This window comes from Ursus arctos, unplaced genomic scaffold, assembly GCF_023065955.2.
Source record: "Ursus arctos isolate Adak ecotype North America unplaced genomic scaffold, UrsArc2.0 scaffold_21, whole genome shotgun sequence".
Taxonomy (NCBI): Eukaryota; Metazoa; Chordata; class Mammalia; order Carnivora; family Ursidae; genus Ursus; species Ursus arctos.
Genome location: NW_026622886.1, coordinates 39,036,051 through 39,053,082, shown reverse-complemented (window position 1 = coordinate 39,053,082; position 17,032 = coordinate 39,036,051). Strand labels below are relative to the sequence as shown.

The window sequence follows — 17,032 nt, the reverse complement described above, 5'->3', positions numbered from 1 at the left end:
AAGTATTCCCTCCATGGTTCCAGAAAGCCCCTACAGCATCCCCCTCCCCCAAGTTTGCCTATAGCCATTGAGATGTCCCCGATGTGGGTTATTTCTGAGGGTGTAAAGAAAGCCTCTTCTCTTCTGCTGCTGATCCATCCTTCTGTCCTGGACACTGGGGTTCCTCAATCTGAAAGCAGAGAAAGCCAGGCAAACTCTTTCAACCGGATGTTTCTGAGGCATTGACAACTAATTAAAAATTAAAGAATGGGGATGCCTGGGTGGCTCAGTCAGTTGAGGGTCTGCCTTCAGCCCAGGTCATGATCCCAGCGTTCTGGGATCGGTCCCACATTGGGCTCCCTGCTCAGCAGGGAGTCTGCTTCTCCCTCTGCCTGCTGCTCCTCCTGCTTGTGCTCTCTCTCTGACAAATAAATAGAATCTTTTAAAAAAATTTTTTTAAAAATTTTAAAAAAAGAAGTTCAAGTGTTAAAAAAAAACAAAAACCAAGTTGGAATAAGTCTCTAGGATGAAGAGTAATATCTAGCAGTTTACCAAGTCCCAGAATGCACTTACGAGCTTCTTTCCTAAGGAGTAAGACGACTAGTAAAATAAGGGAAGGGAAATCAGCATTTTTAGGATATGCTGAGCACAAGTCATTATTCTTCTTTTGGGCCCAAGCGGATTGTGTAAACCGTCTTTCAGAAAGGCTATCCCCTCTCCCCACTTAATATAAAAGGTTTGGGTAAAACTAATCAGGAGGTGGAGAGTAGATATTTTGGAATATTGAGCTTCTACTCTGAGGAGCCAACTGAGTGTGATGGATTAGACTTTAATCTATGGAACCAATATAGACTTAAATACACAGAGTTAGATATGAAAAAGTAAAGAGCTTGAGAGGAAAAAAATCTATGGAATTCTACAGAGGTTAAGAATATTGTTGAAGATTTTAAAAATCTCAGGAAACTAAAAGGCATGGGGCTTCATGCTTATTTTGTTTTGGAGATCAGAACTCTGAGAAGAGCAAATGGCAGAAAAAAACTGGCTCCCTGTATTAAAGGACGCAGTCATCAGTTGGTTGGGCTCATTGACTTTTTCTTGGCATGAGTCTGGTTCAATCAGGAAAGAAAAAGGTATCCAAGATGCTGTTTTGGAACTCAGCCATACAGCACAATTTTATAAGTAATGCTATATACACCTTTTACCACAACAGGATGTGCTTTGGTTGGACACCATCTTAAATCTCTCCTCTCCAGAAGTTTCTAATTTAGTTTATTGGGAGATTTTTTCTGCTGATTGCAAAATCTATCTCCAGCTTCACAGTGAAAACTGCTGGGGGTGTATATTAAGTTTATAGTGAATATTACTGGAAGGCATTTATAAAATGAGAGGCTTCTGTTTGACTACAGAAGAATTTACGGTTTTCCAATAACCAGCCTTTCAGAATTGAATAGTCTTGCCTCAGAGAAGTGACAAATTGGAGATGTTTTATAGGAGATTGAAAATTTATTTCCAATCCTGCATTTGAAAAGCGATTTTCATAATTCGAATCTGCAGGATTATCTCTCCTCACCTTTACCTTTTTATTACTGTTCTTAAAAATACTGTTATCCTATCAGATACTAAATCCTATCATAGGATTCTTTGTCTCCAGGAGCCTGAAAACATGCTGCCTTTTTTTTTTTTAAAGATTTTATTAATTCATTCGAGACAGAGAGATACAGAGAGAGAGAGAGAGCATGAGCAGGGGAAGAGGCAGAGGGAGAGGGAGAAGCAGGCTGCCCGCTGAGCCAGGAGCCCAACAGGGGCCAATCCCAGGGTCCTGGGCTCATGACCTGAGCTGAAGCCAGACGCTTAACTATCTGAGCCACCCAGGTGCCCCTGAAAACACGCCTCTGTGGAAGTGAGGCAACTCTGTAATTCTGTTGCCAAAATTTATAATGAGCCCTGTTCCTGCAAATTCAGTGGGAAAGTAGAAAAAAAGGGAAGGGATGAAAACAGACAGGATGGAGAAGTTCTGGTTTCCTCTTCTTTTTATGCCTCATTTGCCTTATAAATTTACAACCTTCTGTGGAAGCAATCATAAGCAAAACTCATAGCAGGTGACATGGGTTTGACAATTATTATTGGAATAGCTAGAATCCAAGAAATCTAGAGGTCTTTTAGACAGCACACATATTTATATCTAAAGGGAAATATATATTCCATTTTCTAGAAAATCCTCATGTGTCAAGATCCATTTCTTTTTAATGAAAAGGATCATGTTAGGCAAGATGCTCAGGAAACCTGCCTCTCCTTCAAATTCTGTCTCACTCCCCTTTGCCAACAGGGTGAAGGAGCTCAGGTTCCCATGTCCATTCCCAGCATCCCTCTGCACCCATCTGGGGCAATTTCCCCTTTGAGTGTGTAAGAGGAAACATTTTTCTAGAGAGTATATGATTGACTCTCCTTCTTTCCCTGCTTCTCTTCCTTCCATCCTCCCACAAATATTTGTTGAGCACCTGCAGAGAGCCCAGGATTGCCTTGCCAGGGCCCATGGCAGGTGCACAAGATGTGTGCAGGCTTCTAGAAGCTCACAGTCAGTTTTGTGGACAGGTAAACAAGCCCATGTGTCCAGTGTAAAAGGTACTAACCAGGGCTGATTTACTTAGGAGGGATGGTGCGTAAGTAACGTGCACTCTCGCGTTTGCTTTCCTGAAATTCCACACAGAAACTTGAATAGAACTTTGTTTTAGATCTTGCCTCTCTTTTGCTTCCCATGAAAGCAGCACACCTTTTATTAACTTATGTCTCTTGTTAAATGAGGTTACTGTCTTTGTGTTTTGCCCCAAACTAAGTTGAAAAATATAAACATTATCTAATGCAAATGAAGGAACACAGTGAACAGTACATATACTTGAGAAAAAACAGGCAAATTAAAAAAGAAGATGGCAAAACCTTCAAAATTCTTTTTAAAGACTTGTTCAGCAACCCACTAAATAATTGCTTTCAGTGTTCACTTTAAGAATATGTTTTTTCCCCCCAGAGCCTTAACAATAATCATCCGAATAGTTACCTTTCCAAAATTGCTTTTAAAATGCCTTTTCGGCTATGACACGGAAAGCCACTCTCCCGCTCTCTTCCCCACAAGCCAACTCCAGCCTGCACCACTGATCTGACGCTTCGGCACCGCCGTCCCAACCTTGGGCTTTAAGCTCTCTTTTTTCCCTGTGTGGATCACATCATGCTAGGAGTTACAGAGCATTCCGAGAATTTTAATAGAGGTTCCCTATTCTGGAGATGTCAAGAAAGGGCACAAATACATACAAGTTAAGTAATAAAACAGAGATGACGTGCTTTTGATGTGGTGACAGATCACTAACTGAGCACCACCTAGGCGTTCCGTAGTAAGGCTGTGACCTCAGGAAGGAGGGGCCATGACCCACAGTGATCTGATCTGCTAGGGCCACCATAACAAAGTACCACAGACTGGGCAACTCAAACAACAGAATTTATTTTCGTACAGTCCTGGAGGCCAGAAGTTCAAAATCAGGGTGTTAGCAGGTCTGGTTTCTTCAGAGGCCTCCCTCCTGGACTCACAGATGGCCACCTTTGCGCTGTGTCCTTACAAGGTCTTTCCTCTCTGCCTGTCCCTGGTGTCTCAAGTGTCCTAATCTCTTCTTATAGGGAGGGACACCAGTCAGATTGAACTAGGGCCCAGCATAACAGCTTCATTTTAACTTAATTGCCTCTTGAAAGGCCCTACCTCCAAATACAGTCATATTCTAAAGGGTTAGGGCTTCCACGCAAGAGTTTGGGGGACACAATTCATCCAAAAACAGATGGCTTTTTGGAGGAAGGTGAGAACATTCTAGATCTGCAAGAAATGGGGTGGGGATTGGATGGGTTGAAAGGTCGGAGAGAGAACGGGTGAGGAAACATTCAACCACAGAGACAAAGGGGCACACACTGGGTTTCTTCTCATCCTGACCAAGCCTTAAATATTGACAGACTTTTCTTCCTCTTCAGAAAACAGAAGCTTGTCATTCCTGGCAAGAAATTCTCTAACCAGCCCTGACTGGGGGAGTGACTGTAAGTTTGCATCTAAGTGACCATCCTTTGGCTTCTGGAGCCCAGCAGAGTAACGACAGGCTGTAAAAGCATTACAGCAGTGAGGAAGGGGACAAAGGCTGCACCCTGCCGTGAACACTCAGGGGTGTTACGTTTTTATAATCAATGCCAGCCCAACCATGGAGGTGTTAGAGATGGCCGCTCACTACTAGATGAGTGGAGGTTGATCTCCATGGATTTTAATAATTTATTTGAACTTCTTACCTTCTTCAATTCTGACAGTACTTTTAGTTTGTTTTCTAAGTTTTTTAAAGCTTTCTTTCTTGGCCTGATTTCATTTCACACTACACCATCCATTTTTCAATAAATGTCAATTTAGTAGGACTCCCAGGGCCCAGAAATTCTTTTGGATGTTATGGGACTGCCTATCGGAACCTGGATTTTTATGAGTTTTCTTAAAATTTACTATAACAACAACCACAAAAGCCTTCTCCTCTTCCCTCCCCTTCTTTTTCCATTTGAATGTAAATGGAACCCATTTATCTAGGAAACTTGTCTTTCACTTGTGGTAATTTGGAGCCCTTGCTGAAGTCTGGTACTCTTCCTCTGCAGAAGAGTTGACTTTCTTTTCTCTATTTATTCTCAATTCAGGGATTGATACAACCATTAGTTCTATTCAGATCATGGAAATCCAGCAAGTAATAGATCATCGGTACTGTGGCGGAGGCCTCCAGTGCAGGTGGGTAAGCCTCCCCGTTCTACCCTGATGGTTTCTGGAATTTACTCAGGGCTCCGGTTTTCTGAGGCTTTTCTGAAAGCTAAAATTACATGGTAAAAATCAGTGTGTGCTTACATCGCTCCTTAAGTGAAAACACATTTGTTACATGGTAGATGAGGAAATCATAAAATGGCGGGTATTAGCAAACGTCAATAACCCACAACTCCAGTGATTCCAGGCTCCTGTTTTCATGTGAGTCCAAAGCAAGATGCTTAGGGGGCAGCTCTGCGGGAGACTCTCCGAGGATGCACAGACCATAGGCACAGGGCTGCTGGTTAATTGTATCGACAAGAAAGACATTGTTACTGATGGCACCAAGTGATGAATGAGCTGACATTTGTACATTTTAATAAGAAGGAATATCATTATTTTAATTGCTAAATAATAAAGCTTATCTTGGCTTTTTCAGTTAGGAGGGAAAAAAATCCAGATATTGCAAAAGTCATCAGCAACCTGTCTATTGTGTGCCGTCAGGTAACGATGCATCTAGAATCGAAGCAGACTACAAGTAGCTTCAGCTAGCACAGTATGCAAGTCGAAGGCATTAAGAATGGGGTCTTCGTTTTCTTTCTCCGATAAACATTTACGGGGTGACTGCGAGGTGAAAGGCAAGGCCCTGTGCTTGGAACTGGTGTCACAAATCCTTGGGATTGTCAGCCGGAGTTCTTCTGCAACCTGATGTCACTTAGACTTCAAGTTGATGACCCTGAGCTTTAAAACTGAGCTGTATGGTGCTTTATGACTTGTTTATGGCTTTGACACTCATTGTCGCGTGGAATTCTCCCCAAATCCCTATGAGGTATAGTTGATCCCCATTCTGCTGTTAAGGAACCCGAGGTTCAGTGGGACAGTCATTAGTGACTGTGCTAGGGTGACATAATGGAGAAGAGTGGGACGATTCGGTATCAAATTCCAGAACTTTGACAAGCTGTTTATTGCCCCTGAGCACCCGTTTCTCATCTGTGAGAGGAGGCGGCTGAGTTGGGTTGCCGAGAAGCATGCAGATGCCAGGAGGCACATGGTGGGAAGTGAATTCCATTTCTCTCAGCTTCTTCCAGTAGAACAAGGCTCTCCTACTCTGGAAAACAGTGTGGAGGTCCCTTAAAAAGTTAAAAATTGAGCTACCCTATGACCCAGCCATTGCACTACTGGGTATTTACCCCAAAGATACAGACGTAGTGAAGAGAAGGGCCATATGCACCCCAATGTTCATAGCAGCGATGTCCACAATAGCTAAATTGTGGAAGGAGCCGAGATGCCCTTCAACAGATGACTGGATTAAGAAGTTGTGGTCCATATATACGATGGAATATTACTCAGCTATCAGAAAGAACGAGTTCTCAACATTTGCTACAACATGGACAGCACTGGAGGAGATAATGCTAAGTGAAATAAGTCAAGCAGAGAAAGACAACTATCATATGATTTCTCTCATCTATGGAACATAAGAACTAGGATGATCGGTAGGGGAAGAAAGGGATAAAGAAAGGGGGGGTAATCAGAAGGGGGAATGAAACATGAGAGACTATGGACTATAAGAAACAAACTGAGGACTTCAGAGGGGAGGAGGGTGGGGGAATGGGATAGACCGGTGATGGGTAGTAAGGAGGGCACGTATTGCATGGTGCACTGGGTGTTATACACAACTAATGAATCATCGAGCCTTACATCGGAAACCGGGGATGTACTGTATGGTGACTAACATAATATAATAAAAAATCATTAAAAAAAAAAATAAATAAAATAAAAATTATTTCCAAAAAAAAAAAAAAAGAACAAGGCTCTCCTGATCCCAGTTTACTTCTGGCATCCCTCATCCTTTTACTTCTGCTTTCTCATTTTTGACAACTTACTTTAGGATTTTTAAAGGGAATCGAAAATGACGAGCTCTTCTTCCAATGTATCTGGTTTTAAGTTGTTTCTCCATATAATTCAAGGTGTGGCCTGGTCATAAGAATTTGTGTTAGATACACTAAGCTTTTCTGCTGGCGTTTTCATTACAGTAGGAATCTCAGGAAGCCCCCCCCCCCCCTTGCCCCAAGTAGCTCCCCTCCATGGGGTGTGGGGGAGGAGCGTCTTGTGGAAGCACTCGGGGCTCTAGTTTCCTCCATCACAGAATGGCGATGAGGGCTATCAGAATGTAGTTGATTCAAGTTCTCAAAGTGCATGGTATTTCCTGCGAAGGTTGCCTGAAAGGGAGTGATTCGGGGTAGAGAAGCTGGTATTCATTATTTTCAGTCCTCCTTTCCAGAGGGATTGTTGGTTTGGGGCTTTGCCTTATTTGTCTCCTGAAATCTCCGTCTCCTTAACGGTGGCCGGAGTCGTTTCCTGTGCACTCGGTTTTATGCATTTGGCCTGGGATTTGGCTTTCCATCATTCCGTCTGTGTGTTCTAACAAGCCATAAATCTTTGTGGTAGAGTTTGTATATTACGACCTAAAAGAAATCACTTTGAAATTTGACAGGTACGTCTCTGAAAAACAGAGAGCCTACTGTGCTAAATTGGATTTTCTGTGTGTGTTATGGAGTAGTTCACAGCTTACATAGTATATAACGAGTAACAAAAGCCTTTCAAAGCCTTTCCTGTGTATTTTGATCTATGGTTTTATTTTTATTTTTTCCATAATTAGCCCTGGAAGTTACAGTTACAATATTCCTGTTAATAAGCACACACCTACGAATGTCAAATTCTCTCTGGAAATCAAGTAAGTGCATAAATGTAGAAAACGATTCTGCTTCTGTCACTCTTTGGATAGCACGTCTGAACTTACTACACAATTTAATCAGTAAGTTAGAGGGTGGGAAGTTACCAGTCCGAGTCAACTGATGCTGGTCGGGTTGAGAGGTGGGCCAGCTGGAGGGAGGAGTCTTCAAAATGAAGGTTGGGGTCTTCCAGCCTCCCTCAGTGGAACGGAAAGACTCTAGGCTTCACACTCACACCTGCAGAATGGGAGTGACCTTGGGTTTGATGCTCACAAGCTGCAGACTACCCCGGACTGTGTCCCTTTGAACTGGGGTGGGAACAAGAGGAATAGCACATCCCCTGGGTGGGGAGCTGCCCATTTTTTGAGCTTCTGGCAGCAGTGGTAATGCAGACACCACCCCCTCCCCAGGGGAGTTCAAGGAGTCAGAGTTTGGAGTTGGGCAGACCAGGGTTCAAATTTTATGTCTGCCACTTACTAATTCTATAACCTTTTGGAGAAACCACTTATCCTCTCTGAGCTGTTTTTATCTATAAAATGAGTTTGAAATAATACCACGAGAAGCAGAGCTGCTGTGGGAATCACTGTTAATAACAGTGAAATTAATAACTACTATTTGCTGAGCACAGAGCATATTCCAGACACTCTCCACTTTAATAGTGGGTCATATAATCCTCACAATAACCCTCCAAGTTTGGTTTTTCTTTTCTAGTTTATATTTTTCAGATGGGAACACTTAGGTTTGGAGAGATCAAACACACTTGTCCCGAAACTCACAGCTAGGAAGCTGTGGAGCTGGGTTTCAAACTCTGCCCATCCTTTAAACCACCACTTTCCTGCCTTCCTGATGAAATGAGAGATGTAAGGACATTGCCCCTTCCTGGCACATAGTAGGTGCTTCATAAATGGTAGCTTTTATCATGACTACCTTTCCTTCAAAACCACAAAGCTCTAATTTAATCTCTTCTTACCAAATAAATAATTACAGTACTTTAAGACTTCGACCCACTTCACTCAAATTATGCAATGAGCTACTCACAGGGAGGATAGATGGTTTTTATTTTGTGTCTCTTGATTGTAGTCTCTCCTTTTCTCCACGCTCCACATTTCCTCTCTTCGTCCCTTTTGTTTCTCCCTCTCCTTCCCTTTCCTCTGTCCTCCGCTCTTCCCCTCTGCTTCCCCAGCTCTGTCGTTCCACCTCCATCCATTTCCGCTTCTTGTCCCTAGCTCGGTTTCACTCAGGCTCCATACTCCTTCTCTCATTAACTTTGTTTCTACAATGAGGTGATGACACTCAAGCCAACTGCTTGCCTTGGAAAGGTTTGTTTCAAGCAGCAAGTATTTCGTGACTCAGAACTCATCACATTTCATGCGGAGCAAGAGCTTAACGTACTGTCTTCTAGTGCTCCCTGCGCAGCCTGGAGTAGCCTCTGCTCACTCATTCCTAGCTTCGATGGAGCGAAGTAAGCTGAAATGGTGTATCCCCTGAAGTGGCAGGAGACCATCGTGAGCCACTGAACCAGGCTTCTTAGTTTAAGAACCATTTTTCTAATATGGGTGATTTAAAAATAACACACATACTCAACTGAGGTTGTAGGTTGTCCCACTTGTGCATAAAGATCATTTCCAAAGACAGATGGACCTCATTCTCTTGATGGTAATTAATGGGCTAACCTCCAGGGGAGAATCATTCTTTCTGGCAGGCCTTCCACTCTGATAGCTGCGACGGTGGGTAAATTCTAACGGGGCTCAGCCCCACATCCCTCCCTGCTTGTTTACCTTGCTGCTTCGAACAGTACGTACTCAGATCAGGGGTTTGTAGAATCTGAAATCCTGGAAACTGCAGGTAGATGCAAATTCAGTTGCCAGTGAAAAGAGAAGGGATAGCTCCAAAGCTGAGTTTGTTTACTTATTTATTTATAAAGATTTTATTTATTTATTTATTTAGAGAGGACGAGAAGGGGAAAGGGCAGAGGGAGGGGGAGAGAGAATCGAGAGAGAAACTCAAGCAGTCTCCTCGCTGAGCACGGAGCCCGATGCAGGGCTTGATCCCACGACCCTGAGATCGCTACGTGGCCAAAACCAAGAGTAGGACGCTTAACTGACTGAGCCACCCAAGCGCCCCCAAAATGATTTAAAGATCTACGGTGATAAGAACTTCTGCTGCTGGAGTGATTTCAGTCATGAGATCGGGTCTTAGAGACTGCCATATGCTGCCTCAGGTTGTTCTGATCGGTTCAGGCTGCCTAACAAGACCACCGTAGACTGAGTGCCTTAACCGACAGTTGCTTTCCACCGTTCCGGAGGTCGGGCAGCCCCATATGGAGGCACGGGCAGATCCGGTGTCTGGTGCGGGTCTGCCTCCTGTTTCATAGAAGGCCGTCTTTTCACTGTGTCTACCTGGCAAAGGAACAAGAGAGCACTCCGAGCACCTTTTAGAAGAGCAGTAATGCCCCTCATGAGGGCTCCACGCTCAAGACCTAGTCACTTCCCATGGGCTCTACCTCCTCACACATCACATTGGGGGTTGGGATTTGAGCATATGAATTTGGGGGAGGGAAACAAGAACATTAAGTGTATCACAAGAAATCCTCTGAGACTTTCTGTAATAAGGACACGTGAATGGGCATATTGGCACTGAGGAGCTTCGTGTAACAAAATGCCTACGTGAAACTGAATGATTTCCAAGTTATGTTTCCATTCGTACCTCTTTTTATCAAGTGTAGCCTAGTGGAGCTGGTAACTGCTTTTCCTTTGCCCTTTCTCTTGAAGCACAACAGAGCCATTGATAGTCTTCCAGTGCCAATTTACCCTTGGAAATATATGTTTCCATGGCAAGATGGGAGCCAAAGGGACACAAAGCCGCCAAGTCTCCCAGGAGATGACACAGGTAACGTATTCCAGCCCCGTTCCCGAAGAAGTGTGTCTAGACTTGTGGCACAGCCTGTGTTCCCTACCGAGAGAGGGATGCCCCGAGCCGCCCGCCTGTGTTCTCCTTGCTGCCTGACCCTAGTCACCGGGCTCCGCGCCGTGTCTTCCACGGGTCCTTCAGAGGCTGCAGACTGTCCTAGCCACTCCTCTCAAGAACTGCTGCCACAGATACCTTTCCTAGTGGAGTCAAAAAAATGCTTTCTCAGACTGTCGTCTCTCCACTGGAGTGCACGGTGTGGTTATGACACGGATCTCTCCTTCCTTGGTTATTTAGGGCTATCAGCACATTTGGAGCCTGCCCGTGGCCCCATTCTTTGACAGCACGTACCACTTCCGTGTAGCGGTGCCGGTAAGCTTGCCTCTGCCTCTGCTTCTGCCTTTTTTTTTTTTTTTTTGTCTTTTTCTTTCCAAGGAGAAAGAAACAGACATTAAATCAATCAATCAGTCAATTTCTTTAACTACTTCTTACATTCATCTTTTCTTTTTTCTTCTGTTCTGACAGGATTTAGCGGACTGCTCAACCGATCCTTATTTTGCTGGGATATTCTTTACGGATTACTTCTTTTACTTCTATCGGCACTGTGTCTAATTTATTCGAGTTTGGTTGAGGACTTTGCCGAAGAAAAATACTCAGAAATATGGTCAACACAAGCATAACCTCTTGCAATTTCTTTTTTCTCTTTGTAAAACATTCACATTTATTGCCATTGGACTTTTTCAGGCTTTTTTATCAAGGTGAAGCCTTTCAGGCTTCCAACAGTTTCGAGCCATCGATGAGGAGAATAAAGTGTTTGCTGCAACTTGAGATGATGTGGTCTTTGATTTTTACCATGACTATGAAGAAAACATTTCTTGAAGTAAACAACACGGTTGGGCTTGAAAATACTGCTTCTGATGTTAAGGAATCTATGAGGTCAAAGAGGCAGGTCTAACTTTACTTTGTCCAATGTTTCTTACTGGAGCTTTTGAGAAAATAAAAAGGCCCATTTTATCCATGTCAACTTGGACCCACCAGACTCTTTGGAGTGTGTGATATGGTCTGTATTAGGGGGACAGATAGGTGGTGTCTGATACCTGAGCTCACGTTTACGCAAACTATTGCTATGTGTTTGTGGGAGAGAGGAGTGGGGGGGGAGGGGGAGAGAGAGAACTATATACACGAGAGTACAGAACGTAGCTTGCTAATGAGCTGGATTTAAGAGAAATAGTTGCAATTATACCCTGTAACGCTGATGGACACGAAGTTTTCTGTGCTCTCTTGTGAAGCACTAACTTGTGACAAGTGTTTTAAGATAACCCAGATAATCTAGGCCTAGAGAGTTGCATTTAATCTTCCAGTTGTCATTGGTTTTTTTTGTTTTGTTTTTCCTCACATTCGAGGTCTTCTCTTACAAGGCATTAGTTCCCGTCTCCAGTTTACAGCTGAGTTAGCTTTTGGATACTTCTGTCTGGCTTATAGCTACATTTGTATGCTTTCCCTACTCAGAATGGCCAGAAATCCTCTAGCTGGAGACTATCAACGGTGTCTTTTATTTTCTGTATTCTGATGTTTTGACATTTGGGGAGCTGGCTGACCCTAGTGGGCCCCTACCTCCTAGGGTTTGACAATTCCTAGAGAGAGTAAACAACGTGCCCATGAGTGCTTTTCAAATACACACTAACCAATCCAGAGTCCACACTGCAACCCCCTCCTGTGCCATGCTCTCACACTCCCCCTGCCCTGACCACATCAGGGCCAGGTACCAGGCAACTAGGCGCAGCCCCTGTGTCCCGGAGCCTGCTGAAATTACTCAGATGAGCCCATCCCCAGCCCGTTCACACTGCCTCACCTGTCCTTTCCCATAGAAACCACACTAAAGGCCCTTGCCCATAGCTCTTCCCTCTTCCTCCGCCTCCTGACTGACCCTGGTGCTTTCCACTGTGCCCCCCCCCCCACATGTGGCATATCCCCTTCTCTTGGGAACTGTAACAAACTGTCTTTTTAGTGGCAATCATTGGCAATTCCTGTAGCTCAAATTTTCTATTAATACACTATATCTTAGGACATGGAGATTTGAGCCCCTCTAGCTGTAGTTTCAGGTGACAAGGCTGCTGAGTGGTGGCCTTCCCTTATCTTGCTGTTGGCCTGGGAGTCAATTAGGAGATAAGAGTATTTGATTTTTTTTTCTTTACCTTGACAGTGATGATCAGTAGTAATAATATATCCTCCTCTTTCTTATTTTCAAATATTACTAAACCTGTGCCACGTGAATGGAAATTAATTGTGAGACCCCATCTATTAAGAAGAGAGATATGGTCCTTGCTCTCCCAGAAGGCATTTTGAAATGAACTCAATGACATAGAGGTAGTTTAGCCCAGTAGGACTGAGACTTCGGATCTAAACAGTCCATGCCTTGAGTTCAATCCTGACTTTATCTGTGTACCTTAGGCAGGATATTTAACTTCTCAAAGCCTCAATTTCCTCTTTTAAGGAAGAGGAGAGTAAGTATTTAGACAGGATTAAATGAGATAAAATATGTCAAGCACAGATAGGCTGTAAATAAATATAAGCTACTATTGTTATAACTGCACGTCACAGTATCATTGCAACGATTACAATGGGATTATAAGGGGTTGAGTCACTGAACACTCCCACGTACATCAGGCACGTTGGTCAACTGTCAAAACCAAACTGCAGATAGAGCATATGCATGTGTGTTACATAATGTTTATATTTTTTTCTATATTTGGAAAATTGCTCTCCCTTTTACTAACAGCATAGCCTTGATAGGAAATTAAATAAGGTAGTTAATTCTTGGGAGGAGGATTTCAGGATTCCTACAATTGCTTGGTTTCAAATTCAGACTTGGTTGTCCTCAGTTGTCCTATCAGTCTGTCCCAGCATGACCTCCGTCTAGAGATTTCATTTTTTAATAGCATCCCAGGTGCTTGGTGTGGGAGAGGCTCCATTAATTTGACTCTTCCACTAGGAAAGGAATCTTGTCAGCAGCAGGGTTACAGAGTTCTTTCTAGCACACAGACCCCATGCTCTTATTCGTGCACTTAGGTTCTGGATAATGGGGGGGGGGTCATATACCTAATGTAGCTCAGTAACATTGCCAAAAGAGGATTTCTTTCAAACAAATCCTGCTTTAAAATTAAATTCTATTACAAAACTGAGAGTCTTTTTTCCCATCACAACAAAACAAAGCAAAACAAAACAATGTCCTACAGGAGACTGCGTTGAAAGTCTTCAGAAAGTAAGGGGTTAACGTAGTGAACAGACCTGTGGCAATCTGTGGCATCCTGGGATCCATTAAGCCTACTAGGAGAATAAACTTTGCTGGAAGATTCTCTTTGTATTGGAAACACTTCCCCAGTTGTGAGATGTCTGCTGTGGACCATGCTGCTTCAGGTCAAAAGATGTTTCCTTGTGCCAGAGAATGGCCTGACTCTCTACTGGAATATCCCCAAATTTAAGTACGGTCTATAAATCTTTCTCCCCAAAGCTCATAACCTCAGTCTGATCATGAGCAAGACATCAGACAAATCCAAACAGTGACATTCTGCGAAATACCTGACCAATGCTCCTTAAAATCTTCAAGGTTATGAAAAACAAGGAAAAGTCTGGGGATCTGTCAAAGCTCCTGGAGGAGCTAAAGAGATGTGGGAACTGAATTTGCCTTGGTACCCTGGATGGGAGCCTGGCACCAAAGAGGGGCAGCAGATAAACACTAAGGACATTTCAGTAAAGTCTGGACTTTCGTTAGTAAAAATGTATCAATGTTGGTTCATTTATTGTGACAGATGTTAATAATAGGGGGAATGAGATGTAGAGTTTATGGGAACTCTGTGTACTAGCTTCACAATTTTTCTATAAATCTAAATCTGCTCTAAAATTTAAAAAATATATTTTAAAAAAGTCAGAAAAGAAGTCTACATAAGAGCTGGGCTAAAATATCACATGTGGCCACCAGCTGCCATTTGTGATAACATAAGTTCAGTCCTAAAAAACAGGTACAATTTAAACTCAGGTCATTTATATGTCAGTTACAGTATATGAAACACAGTAACTACTTTGCCAATTATTTGTCCGATTCTGCATATCAATTTAATTAACTGCCCCCTAACGTCATAGCAAATGCTATTAATATAAAATATAACCACTTTAAAATATAAAGTAATCACATCATCTAAACAAGTAGAATTATGATAATGTTATGGGTTCTAATAAACTCAACAAGATTTTGAAAGTTCTATCAGATTTTTAGACAACGAAATTATAAAAACTCACTTAAAAAATTTGCATGCATGAGATCAACCCTGCGGCCCTTCTCAAACCTCCCCTGGCTGGACTCTCACAACGACCTCGTGATGTTGGCAGTGAGGGGACTTCTATTTCCCCATCCTGCAGGTGAAAGTGAGGCACAAAGAGGTTGAGCAAGGACAAGAGACGAGCCAGGTTTTCTGGTGCTCTTTCACCCCTTTCCCCTATGTGGCCATCTTCGTCAGTGCCGACACCGCACAAGACTTGAGGCCGGGTGGCTCGAACACCGGGCGTGTACTTCTCACAGTGCTGCAGGCTGGACGTCCAGCAGGCTCAGCGTCGGGTGAGGGCTCCATCTTTGTGCTGCACACAGTTGCGTTCTTGCTGTGTGTCTGTGCAGACAGGTGGAGAGACAGAGGAATCAAGCTCTTTGGTGTCTCTTTTTCGAAGGGCACTAATCCCACCATGAGGGTTCTCTCCTCGTCTCCTTATCTAAACCTCATTACCTCCCAAAGGCCCCATCTCCACAGCCTGGAGACCAGGGCTACGACGTAGGAATTCCAAAGGGAGAAGATTCAGTCAGGACCATTACATCACTTACCCTCACGAAATGTTTTCCTTACTTCACAACTCCTTGGAGTTTGCAAGAGACCACCCACTCAGATATGGACCCACCCAAAAGGCATTAACAGGCGAATAGTCTGCTAAGCGATGTTTACACTCACCAGGGTTTGTAAACTGAGAGGATTTATTAGAGGCCATGTAGTTCGGACCCCAGAGCTGAGAGAGGGCAGAGGGACAGAGAGGAGGGGGATCTCCTGTGGCCACCCGGCTCCATCAATACTGCACTGGGGCTCAAGGGCTCACTTAAGAAAGCTAACTACCTCCCGCAGGCCGAGGAACGCTTCGGGAAAATCTTCCCTCGCAAAGCTGAACGTGTTCGGGCTTTCCTGTCTTCAAGGGCACGTGTCATTGATTCGCGTCTGATTCTGAAGAGCCAGATGAGCTCTTACGCAGCATCCGAGGATTCAGAATCTAGTGCGTTCTTCACAGTGGTCGTGGGAAGCTTGCAGCCGTGCAGCCTTCGGGGACCCCCAACTTGTCTGCAGTGCTCCGCATACAACCCCATTGTCCCTTGGCCGGGCTCTGTGAGTGGGGACGGTCTCGGACACGTAACGGGAGGGAAGGATGGGTGCCAAGATCACAGTCTCAACCCTTCCGCGTCTCTACGGCCCCACCCGAGCATAAATGAGCTCACAGTTGAGAAGGACTCCTGATAACACGTCTTTGCCAGAGCTGAGTTCTCAGGCCGTTTTTAGCCGCACCAGTCTGACCTCCTGTTTAACTTCAGAGGGACTGGAAACAGAACCGGGGCCAGAGCCAGGAAACTTGGTTTGGGGCCTGGCTCAACAATTGGCCTTTGGTGTCATCTTGGGTACTTCGCTACCCTGGTTGCAAAATCGGACCCAGGATCGTCCTCCCACATAAGATTTACTGTGAACACTGAATGCCAAATTGACGTGAGCCATCTTGTGAGGCGGGAGGTGCCGCAGGAACACGGCACAGGTGCGTTAAGAAGGGTCCTTGGGGGGGGCGTCTGGGTGGCTCAGTCGTTAAGCATCTGCCTTCGGCTCAGGGCGTGATCCCGGCGTTATGGGATCGAGCCCCACATCAGGCTCCTCCGCTGGGAGCCTGCTTCTTCCTCTCCCACTCCCCCTGCTTGTGTTCCCTCTCTCACTGGCCGTCTCTCTCTGTCAAATAAATAAATAAATAAATAAATAAATAAAATCTTCTAAAAAAAAAAGGGTCCTTGGGAAGACATTATTTTGAACAACTGAATAAGAAGCTGGAAATCCTCACTTCTCTTAACAAGCTTCAGTCCGTTATGCTTAGGGGAAGTGACCTACCTTCCCATCCACCAACTTCTTCCTTTGGAAAACATGTTGCCTAGCACACAGTAGATGCTCAATTAATAAGTATGAAGTGAAAGGTGGGTAAATAAAAAATTTCCTCATATTTGCCAGGGTATATGGCAAGATGGCACAGTAAACCAGATTTGAATTGTTCTCTCTTTCACTGTTATTTTTTATTGCTATTATTTGGAATAATAGGATATTACTCTTCACCAAACACATTTAAATCACCTCTAAATGACTTCCAATAAAAACTAGAAAATCACACGGCCTATTGCACGTTAGAGGAGTTTAGACCCTGATAGTCAGCTCCTGCCTATTATTCATCATTTATATTTATACTGATTTTTCCCATAAAGCACAATTGCATAAGAATCTAAATTAATTGCAGATGAATTATAAAGCACTTAGTGAATGTTTCATATTAGATCCAAACA

At 43.8% G+C, this 17,032-nt stretch overlaps 2 protein-coding genes across 3 annotated transcripts in view; one reads left to right on the top strand and one right to left on the bottom strand.

Annotated features, from left to right (window-relative positions):
• Positions 1-11,110, top strand: part of MYRFL (myelin regulatory factor like) — a 115,395-nt gene extending 104,285 nt beyond the window's left edge. The window contains exons 20-25 of the mRNA XM_057316441.1: positions 3,985-4,047; positions 4,678-4,765; positions 7,434-7,508; positions 10,278-10,395; positions 10,711-10,785; positions 10,939-11,110. Of these exons, the coding sequence (XP_057172424.1) occupies positions 3,985-4,047; positions 4,678-4,765; positions 7,434-7,508; positions 10,278-10,395; positions 10,711-10,785; positions 10,939-11,025 (506 nt within the window). The 3' untranslated portion in view covers positions 11,026-11,110. The remainder of the gene's footprint in view (positions 1-3,984; positions 4,048-4,677; positions 4,766-7,433; positions 7,509-10,277; positions 10,396-10,710; positions 10,786-10,938) is intronic.
• The window catches only part of LOC123001132 (uncharacterized), a 190,542-nt gene continuing 184,422 nt past the window's right edge, over positions 10,913-17,032 (bottom strand). For both annotated transcript variants that reach the window (XM_057316447.1, XM_057316446.1), the window contains one exon: positions 10,913-15,074. In XM_057316447.1, the coding sequence (XP_057172430.1) occupies positions 14,907-15,074 (168 nt within the window). In that variant the 3' untranslated portion in view covers positions 10,913-14,906. The remainder of the gene's footprint in view (positions 15,075-17,032) is intronic.